Genomic DNA, 21052 nt, shown 5'->3' on the forward strand with positions numbered 1-21052 from the left:
GAGTGTATCAATGGGTAAATCGGCATGAGCCACCTTGTAGAAAAGTGTCAGATAGCTATATAAATAAATAAATAAATAAATGTAAATGTAACCGCGATGTTTCACTGGCCTTATCTCACCTTGTTTGCAGGACCAGCGCTTTGTTGTCGAGATGCTCTTGCCCATGAGTCGTAGCCAAGATTTAAATGCTCAGTCACCTTCTCGTGTGAAGGGTCAACTTGGTCGCTCAGAGGCGGAAGCTGTTTATGTCACAAACTACAGTTTGGCTCCGCTGGAAGATTAAGATCTGTGTCCAGCAGAAGGACCTGGCGGAGGTCACAGTTCCCGCCTGCCATGTCCTCGGACCCTGGTGCCGTATCCATACTAAGAGCCATGTTTGGCTCGTTGAGTTGATTTATCGAGAATATTGTTGCCGAGACAACGAGTTGCGGTTGCCAGGCCACACGCCGGCATTCATACGTGCCGGTGAGGGCGTTTGGGAGCAGCCTGTTCTCGCAGCGCAGTGGTGCTGCTTTAATTTTAAACTCCAATTTGTTACCTTTGATTGAGGAGTAATAGTGATGGATATCAGTCCTTTATCCCTCCCTGGCTGAACGGTCGCTGAGCACAGAAGTGACCTTGTTCATTAGAGCTCAATTAAATTTCATCGACTGACGGAAGGTGAAACATTTATATCAGTGTGTAAGCTGGTGGAATCATTCTTTTTATCCCCTGGTGTCTTTGCATGTTGTTCTGTCTTCATGCTTTTGAATGTCCTTAATGTAATTTGCATTGAGGATGGGCTCCAGACCACTGCGACCCTTCTTTGGACAAGCAGCTGTTGACAGTGTATTGTTGGTTGGACTCAGGTTACCATTACATTAATAAATGTGAATGTATCAGATGCCACGTGCAACTCGGAATAAAGAGAAGCGCATCTCAACAACAGATGAAGTTACACACATGGAACGCGAGTGTTGAGGCCCAGTCGGTTTGTCCAGTATCACTTTGTTTTTGGCAGCGCACGTTACAAAAAGAAATAGAGATGATTGTAAGAAATGATTCAGTGCAAGTTCATGTCGCTGCTAGAAGATCAGTAGAGAAGTGGCTGTCAAAGAGATGGTTTTGAGACTCTTCTTGAATGTGGGAGGGATTCGGTAGCTTTGAGAGGCACAGTGAGCACATACCACCACAATAGAGCCAAAACAGAATCTACAGACTCAGTTTTGGACTCGTGTGAGTGGGACCAGTAAGCAGCCAGAGGTGGAGCACCACAGTGCTCCTGCTGGGCTGTAGACTCTGATCGGGTCCTATAGCTCTCGGGGTGCAAGTCCTTAGACTGACCTGTAGGGTTGGTGTGGCCATGTGGCTGTTTAGTGGGGGATGTTTGGTGTAGGTGTAGCGTGTCCAGCTTCATTATTAGTACGACACCCTTGACATGTCTTCATCATCAATGGACAGAGCTTTTCTTCCTAATGGAGGTTCATATTAAAATGAATTTGTGCAATGAAATGCTTATTTAGATTCCCCATGACTTCAGCGGCGTTCTGATCTGTGACTCATACTGTCCTTGTATCCCTGTGTGTGTGTGTGTGTGTGTGTGTGTGTGTGTGTGTGTGTGTGTGTGTGTGTGTGTGTGTGTGTGTGTGTGTGTCGCCATGATCTGGAGTGACCAATAGGCCAGTGCCTGGTCCCCACTGGAGACTCCGGAGCCTCCAAGTCTGACTCCGTCCCGTGGTGCCCCAGGGTTCCTGTCTGGTAGGATCTGCTGGCAAAACGCCGCCTCCTACCCCAACACAGAGGAAGTGTGTGTGTGTGTGTGTGTGTGTGTGTGTGTGTGTTTTTGGCACTGAAGTAGAGACTGGCCAGGATTTGGCCTGGGGGCCCTTTGTGTCGAGGAGGCGCTCGCTCTCTACTGTAAAGTGACCAACCGGCGACCTGATTTGAGTTGACAGGCAGAGTCACTCCCTGTGCAGGGCTTCCAAAGGGCAGGTAGGGGGCTCCGCCTGGGGCTGGGAGCTTCCAGAGGGGGGTAGTCCAGCATCTCCATCGGCTCTGATTGGGCCGCATCACAGGGAGCATGATGCCCCTGTGTACCGTGCCTCGATCTGTACCGATCACCATACAGAGGAAGACATTGTGTTTAGAGCTGTCTCCTTGCTATAGGGACCTGGGTTCAAATCCCACCTCCTGCTTTCGTAGGCTTCATCATAGTACTTCAGTACCATAAACTGATCCAGTAAAAAGGACCCTGCTTTATAAATAGGTAAATCAGTGTTAGTAACTTAACAGTGTAAGTCACTATGGGGTTAAAAACACTGGATATGTAAATAAATAACGATAAATAAAATGGTCACCATGGAAACCTTCTCCCACCTCTCTGTTGATTAAACTGCTTTGGGTGTGTTTCTTGTCAACAGTGACATGGTCACCACATTACCCAGTTTTACCCACATTTTTGAATATTGAGATGTGGGGCCGTCTGTCCAAAAGGGTTCAGCAGTAGGTCCCTTGTGAGTACCTCACTTACGTCCGCTGGTATTCCAGCTACACTCCTTGGCCAGCAGGGGGCATGCTGCTGAAATGCGCACTCCTTATGCTCCTCATGCTCTTCACGCCCCTCACGCTCCTCGCCTCTCCACTGACACAAACGCAGCACCGTGTCCTAAATCGTTTCTCAAGTACAAACACAACAAGCTAATAGAAAAGCGCCTCCAACAATGAATCACTGAGCAGTTTCTTCATGCGGGTTCGAGCAGCACAGCCACCACAGCTCTCCCATAACGTATGCTTGTGCCCCGAGAACTACTTAATGAGCGCCACCGCAGTCCACTTACTCCCTCTGTAATTGACTATTGATCACTTAGGGCCCCAAGACTTGGGGGTGGGTGGGTGGGAGGGAGATGCTGCTGACTATTTCCACCAACCGACTGATTCATGAAGTCTGATTTGTGCTGGAAACTGTGGGATGTTCTTGTAATTCCCTTTGTGTGTGTGTGTGTGTGTGTGTGTGTGTGTGTGTGTGTGTGTGTGTTTGCTGTCCTCATTCATGGGGCAGCAGGTGACGCAGTCGTTACAGCTTCCATCTCACACTTGTAAGACCCAGGTTTGAATCCCACCTCCTTCTGTTGTATACCCTTGGTCAACGTACTTAAAATTTACCCTGCTGTAGAACTGGGTAAATCAGTGTAAGTAGCTTAAGACAGCAAGTTTCTTTGGAGAAAAGTGTCAGCTGAATAAATAAATAATCGTACATTAGTTAGTTAACTAGCAGATGTTTGTCCTGAATCCCGGACACACATTTGTGTCTCCAGTGCTTGTCATGTGCGCACACAGCGGGTGACTGTAACGGGATCTGGAGCTGTGACACGGCACTCGGGAGAGGGGGGAGGATACGTCTGTGCTTCTCCTTTCGCTCTGAGCCCAGTTGTGCCTCCAGAATTGATTTTCAGCCCCAAATGGAGCACAAGGAGTCGGGCCGTTCGTTCACACTGAGCCCGTGCAGCCGCCGAGGCTCTGCTGTCGCTGGAAGAGCCCTGAAATTGTCCTGGATGTTAGAAGATTCACCACGTTTTCCCTCAGCTTGTGGCATTTCGGAGGATTTCTTTGCAATGGAGTCGACACAGGAGTGAGAGTGGGTTAGGGTAGCACGGTGCTTCCCTGCTATTGGGCTCTGGGTTTGAATCCAGCTTAGTCTGTGTCTGTTTGCCCTCTCACGGACTGGCATCCCATCCAGGGTGCACCCCGCCTCACGCCCTATGCTTCCAGACTAGTGGTTATTGATGGTGGGAAATGGATGGATGGATGGATGGTGGAGGGAGAGTGTTGGAGACAGAGCTGTTAACCTTGGTGTTGCTGTCCCGTCCCTTGCCCTCTCATCTCCGTCTCCTGTAGATCAGCCCGGGTCTCTTCCTCAAAGCCCACCTTCTGCCGTACTATGACAGTCACCAGGTCACCTGGTGGAAGCGGTGATTTCAAACCGTGGCGCGGGGGACTGTCTACCTTGACTCGTGTAAATAAAAGCGCCTGTCCTGGGCGTAAGGGAGGCCCTGGTTCCTGAGATGCTGCCGCCGTGCAGGGCGTGGATGAGGAGAAGCGTCCCACTCGCATGTCCTCATTGTGTATCGCTCTATGCTAATGAGCGACGGCAGTTTAATCGGCTTACAGCCTTCGGTAATCTCACTGTTCCACCCGGTCCAGACAGGACCGTTCAACACAAACCCTCAATGGCTGATTGTCAGATGAGTGTGAACATCACAGGGTTTGCTGCAGAGAACGTTTCTCTAGGATCGGCGATCTGGTGCACACAAAGGGTCCCGGAGGAGGCGCCCGTCGTCCAGCCGTTGAAAGGGTCTCCTTCAAAGACGGAACATCTCTCACGGCAAGCTGACACGGCTCCAGATATCTTCTTCATAGCGACGAAAGTGCCCAGGCAGCGGACGGAGCGGCACTGACCTTGTGCCTTTATCTCAGAGCAGCCCCGCTGCCCATCCCCCATTTCAGCCCCCGCTCCCAATGCTCCCCCTTGTCCTCCTGCTTCTGGCACGAGAGGCTGCTGCCTGTGAGCTCTTATCAGTTCCCATTCAAGCAGGAGACCCTGAGGACCTTGGATGAATAATCATCCTCAGTCTCTGATCCAAAAAATAAACCTTTTTTATTTTTATTTTGTTCAAACACTTATGGATTTTTGATGTATTGGTTTTGATGTGATGTTTTTGAGCCCCAGTCGACAGCTGGAACAGTCGTTATGCCTTTTCATTCATGCCGATATTTAACACTAAGCACTTGTTTGGTGCAGAATCTCAGACCCCACTGCTCCGCTTGCTCATCGCACACGTGTGTTGATTTACGCAGAAGTTGGATCTGAGTGTGTCGCCTTTGGTGGAAATGTGCTTTTGGTGAGATGTACTGTTTTTAAAGGATTCCAGAGGTGCTTTCTCAACTGTTGCCGTTGAGGGCCAAGATGAAGGTGACCAATGGCCCTTCGTATAAGCCAACATCCAGGACCGTGGTAAAAATGGCACGTTTATGCACAGGTCCGTGTGTACAGTTGCACCTATGTGTTTATCAGGAGAAAGTTGCATAGAAGATGATGACTGTGTAACTCTGTTGACAGAGTACAATAAATTTTTAGCACCACAGCAGTGAGGTCAAGTGTTACCTTGACCGTGCAGGATACAGAGCCTACCCAGAGCTCCTTGAACTGTTCTGTGGCATCCAGTTACATTACATTTACTTAGCAGACACTTTTCTCCAAAGTGACTTCCAGTGATCTCTATGTAAGGTTGTCAGTCCATTCACCTTATTCACCGCAGTGACTTACACTGCTAGATACACTACTTACAATGGGTCACTCATCCATACATCAGGGGAAGACGCACACTCTCTCTGTCACTCACACACTATGAGGGAATCTGAACAGCATGTCTTTGGAGTGTGGGAGGAAACCAGAGTACCCGGAATCCCACACAGACACGGGGAGAAACATGCAAACTCCACACAGACTGAGGGGGGTATTGAACCCGCGTCCTCAGCGCTGCTCTTCGGCGTGTACCATGGTATTTCCGTGGTCTTGCCACTGGTGGTCCAGTGGCTTAATGCTGGGAACTGTCACATGAATCATATTAAGGATTTAATTGGCTAATTATCACATTGTTGCATCAGTACTTGTGTAAACACCATAACACCATGAGTCAGTCATCTGTATGGTAATATGTTTATGAAGAGACTGGACAGTGGTAGTGAACGCCTATAGAGGCTCCAGGGCAGGTGTCACTATTTTCGATGGTTTGCACCCTGGTGGACCTCGCACCTTTGATGACATCCCTGACCTAAGGCACCGTCTCAGCTGCTCCCTCTACTGGACAGGCATGAAGGAGCTCTCGCCGCCACCCCTCAGCCTGAAGCGCCTCTACCAAGAGACCCTGGAGACGGAGCCCATTCTGATCATCATCTCCCCGGGCGCCGACCCATCTCAGGAGCTGCTGGAGCTGGCCGGAGAGACTGTGGGCCGTGAGAATTATCATGAGGTACCGAGCTTCTGCTTTGCACAAGCCTGTTCTCCGTGTATCAATCTCCCCTGAGCTCCTCCTCCCTGTGCTCTCTGCTCCTCCCATTTATCCTCTCTCTGGACTCTGCCCCTCCCAGTTTCTCTCCCTCTGCTCTTCCCATTTCTCCTTCCCCTCCTCTGTTCCTCCCATTTCTCCACCTTTTATTCATCCTCCCTCTGCCCTCTACTCTGCCCCACTGTTGACTTAGAAACTGATTTTAATCTTTAATCTTTCTCTCTTCTTTGGTTATTAACCTGATGGGCCATAAAAATCCATGTTACTTACTAAACTTCCTAAGTGTCCTCCGTCCTTCGTACAGCCTCAAGTGACATTAGCAGGAAATGACAGTAATAACTAAGAGCAGATATGTTTTAATTAATGCACCAGCCATTGTCAAGTAGCTCCAGCTTGAGTTCCACCTCAGGGCTCTTGTGTAGCACTGATTCATTGATAAAGAAGTAACGCGTGCTTCCAAAAGCACGTTTAGAGGTGCTTGTAAAGGCTCAAGACCACTTCCTGCCTTTTGCCGTGGTACATCAAAAGTAAAGCAAAGCACATTCTCTCGCTCTCTCTCTCTCGAACCATGATCCACGGACCCCTCCAGCTGGCTATGGGTCAGGGCCAGGCTGACATTGCCCTTCAGACCCTGAGGGAGTGCGCTCGCAATGGAGAGTGGCTTTGCCTCAAGAACTTGCACCTGGTCACATCCTGGCTGCCCCTGCTGGAGAAGGTGAGTACTGCACCCAGCTGGCTCTCCATCTCTTTTGGGGCTGTGGTGTGTCAATGTCGGGGGTTACTACGATCTCGAGGGTCTCTTCTCCTGAAACGAAGGAAAGTTAGCCCTTCACAGGTGGCTCTTTCCCTGCAGAACCTATCGGACCCCTCTACTAGTACCGCGTACGTGCTAATTTATACTCAGTTTTGCCGTTGTGCTTTTTTAGACATTGGTCCCGTCTTCTCGTCTATCCCCTTACTTCATCATCTTTATTGGTGACAAACTTCAGGCCAATTACTGGCTAATGTCTGCCTAATTTATGGACCTCTGACTGGGGAGGCTTGATGGAGTGCCGATGTGACAGTGATTGTCATTAGCTTCTCCGACTGCTTGCTTTTGGCAGGCATGACTAAGCGAGACCTGATGAGAAGCAGCTGGATCAGCCTGGTTTGACTTTGCAGCTTCTACCAAGAGACGCTTCCCCCCCATGTTGCTCTGTGTTTGCTGTTGCCGTGGAAATAACCTCAGGCTGTACTCGCAGTCACGCTGAAGTCTATCGCCTCTGACAGGCAACCTCACGGTGGTTACAGCGCTTATTCCAGACAAGTGTACTTAGGGTGTGGGAAAGCCTGCAGCCGAGGACTCGCCCGGGCCCTCGTATCCCCCAGGGTGCGTGTTCCTCGGCAGAGCTCCTCGTGCCACCACCCCTTTGCCTTCTCGCCCTCGAAAGCCTTCCTGGGCCACGTTGGAGATGTTTCTGCCAAGGTCCAGTGCAGTCCTCATGGGGCTGGGAGGCTTTGCTTTGTGTCTATGTGCGGGCGTGCGTATGTGCGAGTCTCATTTCCGCTCGCTGGATCAGCTATCTCCCCCACAGGTGGCTCCAGTTTCTTCCCTCAAAACTCTTGGCCTTAATCTTTCTCCAAGGAGGAGTGACAGTGATGTCATTGTCAGACCCGCAGCAGCAGACAACAAGCAGTTCGTCTGCTTCTGCCTGGCATCGGCCAACGTTGCAACGATCGGTGTGCGTCTTGCGGGCACTGAGATGCAGCCTAGGGAGGAGTCCAGAAGAGAGGACAGGACACAGAGTGAGCGAGGGTACAGGAGGGTCTCTGTGGGGCCCAGTGACATTTAAAAAAGAGCAGCTTAATAGTCCGATTTCTGCATTAAGTGGCCTCTTTGTTATTTATTATTTTTATTATTTTTATCCATCTGACGCTGTTGCCCAAGGTAACTGGCAGCGTTAGATAACTTTTACGCATTTATACAATATGATCGTTTTCACTGTGTCAATTCAGAGTAACTACTGTGATAAAGGGTATTAGAGCAGGAGGGGGATTTGACCCCAGGTCCTTGGAGTGCAAACTGAACGCTCTCAGTAATCCTGGTCCTTTTTTGCAAGAGAAATTAATTCAGCTGCTGATAAAATACAGTTTTTTCGCTGTAAGGAGGAACAAAATTCTGTTTTTCATATTTAGTTGATCAAGTATGTTTCCACAATCACCACAGTTTGAAGAGCCTGTGAAAAGTTTGTAATGGATTTTCCCGATGTGCCAGGAGTTGTCGAAGAGGGGCTCGGCACCAGTGAGTCAGTGTTTCCCTCTTTACGTCTGTCTCCGGGCACCAGTCCGGCTCCCAAGAACAGAAGCGGTGGTTCCCGTTTGCCGGACAGAGTGACACGGTTGCTTGTGGTCATTTTGACCAACCGGGCTTGAGATGTTGCTTCGGGGAGGAGAAGTGCATCGCAGTAATAAATGACGAGCAAGGAATAAAGAGCAGCACATTTCTCCTTCCAGCAAATCAAACTGTGACCGAGTGAAATAGTTTATCGGTTCCGTTTAAATGTTAAACGTCCAAATTCCACAGCTATAATGTCAACAGATTCTTTACACACGTTCAGTATATTTCAGAACATAGTAATTTTTAAACACCGTTTTATGTATTTGTACGTGAGGGACAGGATTGATTTCACGAGAAAGGTCATATAGTGCTACTGTGGGTTCATTGCAGAAATGGCCCAATATTGTGCTCCAGCTGGAGCCTGGAGCAGCTCCACAGGTACCGGTGTAAACCTTCTTCTTTGTTGTCGTCTTCTGTGCATCTAAGCAAACGAAATAATCAGAAGCTTTGTTGTCCATGTTTTTTTTCGTTGCTTCCATCAGCGTCTCCTGGTTTCCTTTTGGCCGTTGAAGTAGTGCTCATGAATATTGAAGAGGCTCTTTCTGTGCCCACTTTTTCGGTGTTCCATGGAGCCAGCTGGAAAGCTCAGCAGCCAGAAGGGATGATGGGAAAAGGCAGCGCCCGTTTCCCTGAGCCCGGGAAGTAACCAGGAGGCTGTGGTTTCATCAGGCCCTCTGTTTCTTAGCGGAACGAGCAGATTGTTCCCTCTGGCCAAGAGCAAGATTATGAGTGGGATTTGTCTCTGTGGCTTTTTCCCCCTCGGAAACTGGGGCACAAGATGGTTTCTGGGTTAAACTGACAGTGTGAGACATGTGACGGCATCCTGACACTGTCACATACGGAGGAGGTAGCGGTCGGTCCATTCAAACAGGCACAAAGACACTCAGAGTGGCACGTGGTGTGTGTTCTCTCCCACCCTCCCCAGACGAGAAAAACGGGCTCAGTGGTCACGGCTTTCTTAGATTTTATTTGGTCAATCAATGAGGATAGTTTTCTGGGCCCAGGGACACGACCACACCTGGTCCTTGGGTCACCTGCGTCCACCAACTGGCCCTCGCTGGGTCGCTCTCGTGGGCCAGGTGTAAGAACGACAGTTATGGTAGCGAGAGTCCTTGGTGTTTTTGCTCACTCTGCCGGCAGCTGTGATGACATCATCTTAGGTGATATAATAATAAACAAGCCAGTGATGAGAACTCCTGGTGTTGTAGGGCTTATGGAGAAAACTAACGTTTTAAAGGTATGAGAACACAAGATCAAATCATCTTAACTTTAATGTTAATTTTTTGATGAGGCCTCATGGACAAGTGAAACTTTTAACTGTTTGTTTTTTCTCTGTAATTATGGAAAGCTCTTGAACAAAAGTAATGGCAGTGAGAAATGTGTCCAGATACCATAATTTCACTGAAGATATTTTTATCATTTGTAACCGATTGAGATTTTTTAAGAGTATTTATGCATTATTTCACAACACTTTTGCATTGCAGTAAAAATATATATATGTATTTAAAAAAGAAAGTGGTAATATATATTTTTAAATAAATTTTTATCAAAAATATAAAGTGCCAATATAAATACTCTTTTTTTTTTCAAGATGGTCTCGAGGACTGAGTTGTTCAAGGCTAATTCACTGAAACCAGATGCCATTTATCACTGGTTCAGGAGCTTGATCCCCTCCTGTGTCTTCCTGGAATGAGTTGTTCTTCAGATGCCGCAGGAAGTCCTCGACATGCTCTCCAAAGCCGACAGGAGCGGTTGAAGTTTCTGGAAGACCACAGAACGAAGAAAAGGAAGCCGGCTCATTTCGCTGAAGCTCTGCTTTCTGTGTCCCCCTCAGGAGCTCAATGTCCTGCAGCCGAAGACGGGCTTCCGCTTGTGGCTCACGACCGAGGTGCACGCCAAATTCCCTCCCGTCCTCCTGCAGTCGAGCCTCAAGATCACTTACGAGGTAAATGCTGTGGCCAGGTGCAGCCTGCGAGGAAGTTTGGTAACGTACCAGAGTAAAAGAGAGGCCTTCCCATTTCAATAATCACACAGCACTGATTTCTTTGCCATTTACAGTGATTGTCAGACTGAGGGCAGTTGATGCGACTGCAGAAAGGTTCCCAACACTCTGCTTGTGTGGTTCCCCTTTCTTTACAGTCTATTGTCCGCTGTGGCCTTGAAGGTGCCTCTTGCTCGGTTTTAGAGTGTACAGTATATTTCTTTACAGCATGATTGTCAGTATGTTTGTTTATTAAAAAAAAGTATCAGTGTCTGGGGTTATCAGATGCTTGAGTGACAAAGATACTGGTCCATTATCAGCTGTGTCCTCATTTATTTGGCATAGTATAGTGCTTAGAGCTGCTGCCTTTGTATGTAGAGGTCACCGGTTCAAATCCCACCTCCATCTGTAGTACCCTTCAGCAAGGTACTTACCCTAAATTGCTCCAGTAAAATTACCCAGCTGTATAAACTGGTACAAGTGTAAGTAGCTTAATGTTGTAAGTTGCTTTGGAGAAAAGCATTGGCTAAATGAATAAAAGTAAATGTATGTAAATGTTTACACAACGACCAGCTGTCGTCCGTATTCCTGAGCCGCACCCAGCACAGACATACCCCTCCGCACCTTGTGACTTCACGTTGTCACACTCTGACAGCTTGGGCTACGAAGCTCCATCAGAAGGTCCAACAGCAGGTCCTGGAAAATTAGATTAAATATTGTTAATATTGTTAACGTTTAATATTACCCCTCCCCCACCACCAGGCTCCCCCAGGACTGAAGAAGAACCTAATTCGCACCTATGAGTCCTGGAGCCCAGAGCAGGTCGGCAAGGGAGGGCTGCCTCCCCGCTCTCAGTCCCTCTTCTGCCTGGCCTGGTTCCATGCCATCTGTCAGGAGCGCCGCAACTACATCCCACAGGTCAGAAGGGGACAGGGTGCGAGGCAAGGTACACCCCGGGAGGGAAACCACACCATCGCAGGGCAATCACACGCACTCATTCTCTCTCTCTCTCTCTCTCTCTCACACACATGCACACAAAGAGCAACTCAGAGTCACTGCTTTGTTCTCAAGCCACTTAGAATTAGAGACAGTCCTATAAGGTACAATAGTGTGACCCCTTCTGGAAACTGATGGGTTTAGTCACCGTCCTCATACTCTAGCTGCTGAGTTTCTGAGTAACATTTCAGAGACACGAACGAAGGAGCGAGATGCCATGACAACGTCCCGAAAGCCCAGAGGTTCATGGTACTTACATGCCATACAGGAGCAGCAGCCCTGCACCATTACAGACACACACTCCTCATGTCTGTCTGCGCGCAATATGGGTCCGTTTCAGTGTTAATCATATCAGCTGTAGTGTTTTCTATCCCGTCGCGTCGCATTACCCTTAAAGCAAGGTACACATCTGTGTACTAACAAGAAACATGCAGACACACACAGCCCGACCAAAGAGAGACAATATAATAGCCACCGAGATGAAATCAGTGTAATTGCAGCTGACGTGTATGTGTGCGCACATGTGTGTGCGCGCATGCAATCTTTAGATGCAACACTTAATTTAGTCAGACTAGACTTTCAAGTGATTCTGTCTCATTCATTAACTTCTGTTGTCTCTCTTGGTGAAATGGATGATGGTGACTGGAACCTTTGTTCACGTAGCAGAGCTCAACAGGAAACTTTTTGCCAAGCTGAACTTGTACCTTTTACACACCTGCAGTTTTCCTGATATTTTTTAGCTGTTCTAGGATTGATAGCGCTCATGATTTGTTTATTGTGTCCGGGTCCTCGGTTACGGAGATGAAGGTGACGCTCCCTTGTTGTCCCACCTTTGGCCGCATGTGATGTTGCACTCAGGGCTCCGGTCACCTACAGCGTTCACCTGGCTGCCTTGGAGAACATGGCGTTGGCCAAGGACTTCTGCCAATTAAATTAGAACACCCTGTGCCCCCCTCCCAGACACCTTAGCTCTACCCCTAAGGAGCTGCTTCCCAGCAGCGTCCCACAAGGCCCCCCTCTTGGTCCATTAACTTTCCTGGTAGGTTTTTGCTTTGCTGCTGTTATCCACAGAGCCAAGTATCACTGCAACCCAGCCCTGCCCATAGCCCAGCCCCTTGCCCTGCCCCAGTCACCCAGATTGAACCAGATTGTCTCCCAAGCAACAGATGACCCGCGAGGATGTTGCTGCGCCTCATCACATATCACACATGTCTGAACTTTTTTTTAATGTTTATTTCAAAAATATTGTACACGGGGTCCCATTTTGTCAGTCCTGAAGTGGATTAACCTCCAGGTCATTCCCATTACATGGTGCTGTTGGATGTGCAGCGGATTGATAACACGGTGGCAGAGCATAAATAAGGCCAGGAAGGGTTCATTTGGAATTCATTATTGTAATAAATGAGAAATTAATTTTGCCGAGGATTTGCATGCCCAATGAGCGGTTAACCCGGGAGCACGGAGAGCAGGCTGGGCTAGGGGAGCCACACTGCATCACCCCGCTGTCAGAGGAAGCAAGAAAGACTCTTTGGTTCGCCTCTGACTCTCCATTGCATCATCCACACATGTGCTAATGCCGTGTTTGACGTGCCGAGGGTGTCCTGAAGGTCCTGCTTTACGTTTGCCCGTTTCTGCTTTATTTCTTATTTATCTGACCCTCTCTTGTTTTAGGGCTGGACCAAGTTCTATGAGTTCTCCCTCTCTGATCTCCGCGCCGGGTTTGAGATCATCGACAGACTTTTTGAAGGTAAGCAAAGCCTGGCAGACTTTGCCAACCTCAAAGTTATTTTTGCTTAAAACATCTTACCCTTAAAGTGATGTGTGTTGACCCACGCGGTTGTGGAAGCCCGTCTGATGGTGATGGCTCGCCGCAAGGGTGCGAGATTCCCGTATGCATTCAATACAAACACATTAAGCTTCTCCATTGGTTGGGAAGGTGCTGCAGGGCTCGTTGTCCAGGAAGCTTCCATTCCTGCGCTGCTGAGCACCTCAACCGCTCCTCAAACCACTGGACCTGTAGCAGGTGTTGCCAGGTGTGAGTGATGACGCCCCCCTCTCCAACCAGCTGTGACACCCTTCTGCTGCCCTTTCCCTTCTGAACCATCCACACTGAACACAGCTGTCTGTCATCAATTTGTCCACCCCCCCCACACCACCAGTCTGGACCACACACCCCAACACTTTGTTGTAAAACCGAAATCCCTGTTCAGCTTCGATATCTTTTCTTGGCGAACAACCTGACAGCACAGCAGCTCACATCATACGGCGTTCAAGTTATTAGTTTAAAAAAGCCACATGGGGCCCTGTTTGGAAAAGGGAAATAGAAATAAATGCAGGAAAATTGTGTGGAGAGGTGTATAAAATAGCAAAAGCGACATAAGAAGCACTTCGAGAGCCACGCTGCGGTCAAACAGTACTTGACCATGGACCGTCGACGATGACAAGTGAACCATTGACGTCCCCGATGAACTGCTGGTCGAGGGCTGAGGGCTGAGCTCCCCTGCTGCGCATCTCCCTCATAGGGGCCAAGGAGGTTCAGTGGGAGTTTGTGCGCGGACTGCTCGAGAGCGCCATCTACGGTGGCCGCATCGACAACCTGTGGGACCTGCGTGTGCTGCGCTCCTACCTGGAGCAGTTCTTCAACCCGCACCTCATCTCGGGCTCCGCAGTACGCGGCAAGAGAGCTGCCGCCTTCCCTGCCCAGATCAACCTGCCCAGCTCCTGTAGCATCACGGTGAGTGGACCAACCCCGGGTTCGAGACTCAGTCCTGCCCCAGTTGAATGTGTTATGAGTCTGCATAGTCTAGTTTCTGAACTCTACATTTTAATTCCTTTTTTAACTCATGCTCACTTTTATTTTTTCGGTATTTAGATTTTACGTTTTTATTTTATTCATCTGACCCTTTTCTCGAAATTGACTTACGTTTACATTAACTCATTTACCTGATGATTTTCTCCAAAGCAACTTAGAATGTTAAGCTACTTACAGCTGTTTACCCATTTAAAGAGCTGTGTAATTTTTACTGGAGCAATTCAGAATAAGTTCCTTGCTCGAGGGTACTGCAGCTGGAGGTGAGATTCATATCCGAAGGCAGCGGCTCTAAGCACCTGCTGCCCCTTAAAATGACTTACACTAAATGAATACATTGATACAGTAAAATCAGTCAGCTGTATAAATGGATAAGTCAGTGTAGCTTAACTTTGTAAATTGTTTTGGACAAAAGGGTCAGATAAACGTAAGAGGAGAGTTAAGGAAAACTTTATTCAGATAAAAAAAAAATTGTCCGAATAAACCCAGATAACTCTTGATGTTTCTTTTCAGTGAAATGTGGACACAGCCCACATTGGAGAAGTTAAACACATTTTTGTTTCAGTTCTGCTCTTCCACTTTCCCTGCAAAGCTCCTCGTGTTGAGTCCACGCTGAAGAAATAAATACTACGTTTACACTAACATGGTACTGGTGAATTTCAGGACTACCGCAGCATCATCGACAACCTGCCTGAAGACGATCGGCCTGCCTTCTTCGGGCTCCCGGCCAACATCGAGAGGTCATCGCAGCGCATCATCAGCAGCCAGGTAGGTTTTGTATATCGAGGACCACTTGTTTCCCTCCTTTTTGTCCTCCTCATTCTCCCTGGCCCACCCTTCCACCCTCTGTGGCTCGGGCCAGGACTGGGCGGGTCGGGGAGTAAGTTCCCAGAAGGTAAGCGCTGAGCTAAACACATTCCACAGCAGCGTTCAAGCAGGAAGCCCTATGTTGGCCTCAGGCCTGTGAAGGTGGGCACAGATATTTCCTGCAGAACAGGGCCAGATGCACGGCAGGGTGGGGTTTCTGTCCTCCCAAGAAGCACTGAATTATGGGGAAGGTGTGTTCTCATGCAGCCAGTTTGACACATAAAGGCACAAACTATTAGACAAGCAGATTGAAAACTGCACTGGGTAATGGCAATAATCCTGTTCTGTCAGTTTACGGTTGGAGCGCTCTGCTTTTCTCCCAGAATACATTGTGTGCCAGGCAGAGGCGACTCCACTCAACCGCTTGGCGTCACGTCTTCTCATTGGTCTCTTTTTGCATGGTATTATACCTGAAATGTTTGACTGATTCTCCGTACGAGAGCTTGCAAGCACAAATTAGAACAGTGACCCGTCTGCTGTATAACTGAGAAAATGCAAATTTTGGCTGAATTTCAGCCTTTTCGCTTATCAGCATTCAAAATTTAACTGCTGTGTTTGGAATGTATTTCTCAGTCAGAACAGTAAGTCATTAAATCCTAATTAGTACTTTGTTCCAAACAATGGGCTTGGAAGTTTTGGGGGGAAAAAATGGTTGTGGCTGTGATCCGCATCTCTGCTGTGCCTCTTCCTCTGTCTCTTGCGCCTCCTTTGGCCCGATTTGGCAGCTTAGATCCAATAGGATTTGGCCGGATCAATGCAATTAGATGATTTAAACATTAATTCTTATACATTATCTAACAGAAAGTCTTTAGTTCAGAAGGAAGCCTCTTTCTTCAGGCTTTGGTTTGGTTTTCCTGCTGTAGTACCCTTGATCTATGTACTTACTCTGAATTGATGTATTAAAAATCACCCTGCTGTATACATGGGTAAATTGGTAAGTAGGTGAGTGTACACACCTGGAGAGGTGTCAGATAAATAATAGTAATTGTTCATTATGCAAAGCAGTGTACTTTTTTAAAATAGTTTTTGGTCATCTTCACAAGCACATCTTCATTATTCTGGAGGATGTTTTTGTCACCGTGCATCATTTTCCACCTGGTAGTGCTGGGTGGTGTCCGAGAGCACCCTGCGCCCCGTGTGATTGCCAGTATTTAGTCCATTGCTCTTTTCACTGTCCCTCAGGACACACGCGACTCTTTCATCTCTATTATTTGTGTTCCCTGGACAGCGGATCCCCAATTAAACAACCATTTGGTGCCGCTAAATTAGCCTTTACCCATCGTGCTGGGAAAACACGGAAAAGTGCTCCGGAGATGGCCGGCTGGTGTTGGTGTGACACCGGCAGCAGGGGGGTCCCATTGGGCCAGTGAGTCAGAGCAGAAAAATCCCTCTGTTCGCCACAATTAATGGCACACCCAGGGAAACATTAGCGTTTGTGTAACGTGTTGACAGAGACAAAGTGGCCCGGCGTCCCGCCTCGCATCCGCCCCACAAACTAATTACACACTTATCTGGGGAGGATGTGCTGAGAGCAGCTTGTGCCCAGAGTCCAAACATCCCCTTGAAGCTCTTCAGGGAAGCCTAAGGAGGCATCCTCAAAACGAAGGAGCAGTAGCCGCACTGACCACACGGTTGTGACTGCGTGCGTGGAGGGGTTTACCTGCCGTAGAAACCCATTGGGAAGGGGTATTAGACCTGAATCAGTGCTGTTAAAAATGGAAGGGGTAGAATCCTTCGTGATGCAGTTCTGAAATCTCTCGAGGAATACCAGTGATCTCTCATCGCCTTTCCATCCCACTTCATTGCAGCCAGACCTATTTAAAAGCGACGCCAAAGTGATCATGACGTCATAATGAAGACAGAAAAGAGCTGGATGACAAAGAGCTCATCGGTCGGTGGGTTTATCGCGAGTATGAATCATAGTCTTAGTTTACAGATTGTCAAGGCAGTTCTGTGTTTTACTCCATTCTCACTTAACATTAACTTCTGAAATGTCTGGTCATTTCCAAGCAGCGGTGCCTCACAGCTCTTGTCTGCGGGTTCGAGTCGAGTCCTGCTTGGAGCTTGCATGCTCCTGGTGCTCTGGTTTCCTTTCATAGTCCAAAGACATGTGTTTCTAGACAAGTGGACTAGTGACCCTCAACCTAGCTTTTGTGTGTGTGCATGCACGCAATTGCCCTCTGATACACTGGCACCCTATCTAGGGTGTACACTGCATCACACACTGTGTTTCCAGGATAGAATCTGTACCTCGACAGCCCTCTATTGAATAAACAATTGTCATCAATGGATGAAGGTGCAAATGTTTGTTTAAAAAAAAAAAAAAAAAAATCTCCCCCCACCCCGTGATTAAGGCCTTGAAACAATGGCTGTTCTCCACAGGAATGCAGTTATGTTTTAGATGTTAGAGTGTTGAAAATATAAATAGTCTCTGAATTTCCGGTTGGAATGAAAGACTCCCTTAGATCTTCTCCTTGAAAGATTTTTTGTTCATGCTGGTGTAAGATTAAAACTGGTTAAAGTCTTTCTCTGTCAGAAGGTCTTAAACACACAGCTGCTTGCTGCTAATGAGGGGCCGTCGTCCTCGCGGGACTTCGGCCTAAAGCAGCATCTCGAGCAGGAAAACTTGCCATGACAAACGGCCCGTCGCCCTTCACACCAACACAAAGCGAGGTCAAGAGGATCCCTGGGGCACCTTGGGGACGACAGCGGGCAAACTGTAGTTCCTCATGCTGTATTTCAGTAAATTCCCTAACTTATGAACCTAAGACCAGAGAGTTGGTTCAAAACTAGAAAAGTGCACCAGTGTCATGTGACGGGAAGTGGACAAGCGGCTCGGTATCAGTTCTATACGCAGCTACTGGTGCAACGTGAGCCTGCAATAACTGTGGTACTGGCTCGACCGACTCGAGCGACTGTTCTTTGAGAATGAAGCGTGTGTATCTGTATCTCTCCATCTGGTAGCATGATGCACTTTTGTTTACTTTGAGTTGTATGTCACCTTGGAGAAAAGCATCTACCAAATGAATAAATGTAAATGTATACAGACATGCGTCACTCAACGACAGGGATGTGTTCTGAGAAATGCGTCGTCAGGCGATTTTGTCATCATGCGAACATCATATGGTACTTATGACAGGCAGCACAGTGGCACAGCGAGTAGCGCTGCTGTCTCACAGCGCCTGGCTGGTGCAAGAGGACATGAGTTTGATCCCCACTCAGTCTGTGTGGAGTTTCATGTTCTGCCCGTGTCTGTGTGGGTTTCCTCCAGGTGCTCTGGTTTCCTCCCACAGTCCAAAGACATGTTGTTCAGGTTCCTCCATAGTGTGTGAGTGACAGAGAGTGAGTGTTCTGCTGATGTATGGATGAGTGACCCCTTGTAAGTAGTGTAAGTCACTGTGGTGAATAAGGTGTGTGGGCTGATAAGTCACTTTGGAGAAAAGTGTCTGCTACATAACTAAATATAAATGTACTTATGCAAACCTAGATGGTATAGCCTCGATGCAGTCAAGAGAGGTAAACATAAGATTTATGACGCTGCTGCCGGAGTGAAACACACACCACACACACACACACACTTTCAGAACCGCTTGTCCCATACGGGGTCACGGGGAACCGGAGCCTACCCGGCAACACAGGGCATAAGGCCGGAGGGGGAGGGGACACACCCAGGACGGGACGCCAGGCCGTCACAAGGTACCCCAAGCGGGACTCGAACCCCAGACCCACCGGAGAGCAGGACCCGGTCCAAACCACTGCGCCACCCCACCCCTTCGGAGTGAAACAGTAAACTGTTTTTTATAAGTAGAAAGAGTACACTGTGAAATAACGATAAAGTACAGTATAATAAATACGTAAACCAGTAACATAAGAGTTTATTATCATTATCAAGTGTTATGTACTGTATATAATTGTATATGCTATACTTTTATATCACTGGGAGCGCAGTAGGTTTGTTTACAGCAGTGCCACCATGAACATTAGAGCAACACGTTGCTTTACTACGACAGCGTTGCTATTCGATGATTTTTCTGCTCCATTACAATCTTGTGGGACCACCATCATACATGGGGTCAGTCGTTAAGCGGCGCATGGCTGTATATAAGCGAGCCGCTCTCGGAGTGCCACGCAGCAGGTGGATTTCCTCAATAACTGAGCAGAGAAATGGCCCAGAGGGAGGGAGCAGCGGGGTTTTTTCCATATGGGAACAGAGCAGAAGACAGACTCACTCTCCCATTCAGCAGAATGTGAACAACGAGGGTGCGGACAGCTCCTCTCTTTGGTGAGCAGGATGGTTCGTTCAAATGCCTGGGTCAACAAGTACCCAACGATTGACTGAGTCAGAGTATTTTTGTGTTTGCTTTTGGGCATTCGGAGCTACCTGGCAGGACTGTTTACGGCACGGTGTAAATAAGAAAGGCCAATAAAGAACTGTGGCGCAGAGCTGGAGCAGGGTGTTCGGGTTCACATGTGGCTCCTTGATCCCTTCTTTTACCCCACACATCTCACAAATTTCACTATTGTGAGCATAATAATAAGACATAAAAAGCATGAGAAATTTGAAAAGACGTCTAATTGTATGGTTTTTACCCTGCAGCACAGGAAACAACTGTACGTTGACTTGGAACCTGAGGTGTTACGTGGAGGTGGAGGATGACGGAGAGGAACATTTATGTAGTACAAGTGAAAAGTGAGAGTTCACCCGGGCAGCCTGGTTTACACCTGAACAGGATCAATGCGCACATGAGCAAAAGCAGAGCCGCACACCAGTGTCCCGCGCGTGTGAGAACTGCTGCAGAGGAGCTGGGGCGGCACGGCTCCTCATGTCCCGAACACATTTGTGGGTCGAATTCCTTATGCAAATAAACGAGCGTCCAAGAAGTGGACTCTCACTTTACTCTGGTGCTGTAAGTGCTTTCAATGTTCGTCCAGCACTTATGAAGAACTGGACATTGACGCTAGACTTCGGTGACACGTGTGACTCCTGTGTGTTGTATGATGTTTGGGGCTCAGTCAAAGTTTTCCCCCTCAGAGACTCTTCCTCTTACAGGAGAGTCGCTTCCCGGTTTATCGGGAACCGTCAGTTGATGGACTGGAGAAGTTTTCACCGATTTTTGACGCCTTTTCAGTTTGTTGGCAGTTTTTGCTTTGTACCCATCTGTGCAGATGTGTATGGGAAGGCGGGTGGGTTATGGAGCTGACTCATGATCTCGGTGTCTCTGGGAATCAGTCGGAGGAAGGTGACGGCCTGCATGCTGGTGATATTGCTCTTATTGATCCCCAAGTAAAGGCCAGATATTGATTGGTTATAAATTCCAAAGCTAAAGGAACTGAAGGATGATTGCGCGGTTTCTATGGTGACGTTTCACAGAAAGTTGTCCTCTCAGCTGTCAGACTGCTGGCCTTGGTTATCCGTGTGTGTGTGTGTGTGTGTGTGTGTGTGTGTGTGTGTGTGTGTGTGTGTGTGTGTGTGTGTGAGTGAGTCTGAAAGACTGTGAGCGGCTTGTGGTCTTATTGCAGTGTCCTCTCAAAGGTGAAGCGCCGCCCCTAACTGACACGTGACCTGAGACACTTCTCACCAGGAGAAAGGAGGTGCAAAGCACTTTACCGCGTTTCACCCCAGTACCTGCCACTCCGTGTCACATCACTCCCACTGGCCACCCATCGATCTGCTCTCTGAACCAGGAACCGCAGTGTCGAGGAGACTCCGGTCATGGCGGCTGCGACTGCTAAATGTCTCTCTGTCACAGAGTCCCTCTGGGAGGAAGTAGGTGAGGAAGTGATGTCAGCATCGAGAAACAGCCGAGCAAAGGCAACTTTTTTTTTTTCTGCGTCAGAACTTTTCCTTTAATTCCCGCAAACATATTTGTATTATATCAAAATTAATATAAAACATAATTAAAGGGAGAAGAAGTGTTGCTCGTGCGATGCTGTAGGCGGTTATGCAAAGTTCTCCCGCAGTGCAGTCATGGACATGG

The 21052-nt window shown here is 48.1% G+C and overlaps 1 protein-coding gene across 3 annotated transcripts in view; it reads left to right on the forward strand.

The window, feature by feature from the left end:
• The window catches only part of dync2h1 (dynein cytoplasmic 2 heavy chain 1), a 98996-nt gene that overhangs the window by 60615 nt on the left and 17329 nt on the right, over positions 1-21052 (forward strand). For all 3 annotated transcript variants that reach the window (XM_029255351.1, XM_029255352.1, XM_029255353.1), the window contains 7 exons: positions 5848-6008; positions 6634-6759; positions 10256-10366; positions 11165-11320; positions 13070-13145; positions 13921-14132; positions 14871-14975. In XM_029255351.1, coding sequence (XP_029111184.1) covers positions 5848-6008; positions 6634-6759; positions 10256-10366; positions 11165-11320; positions 13070-13145; positions 13921-14132; positions 14871-14975 — 947 coding nt within the window. The remainder of the gene's footprint in view (positions 1-5847; positions 6009-6633; positions 6760-10255; positions 10367-11164; positions 11321-13069; positions 13146-13920; positions 14133-14870; positions 14976-21052) is intronic.

The sequence above is a fragment of the Scleropages formosus genome, chromosome 10 (assembly GCF_900964775.1).
Source record: "Scleropages formosus chromosome 10, fSclFor1.1, whole genome shotgun sequence".
In the NCBI taxonomy this organism is placed as follows: domain Eukaryota; kingdom Metazoa; phylum Chordata; class Actinopteri; order Osteoglossiformes; family Osteoglossidae; genus Scleropages; species Scleropages formosus.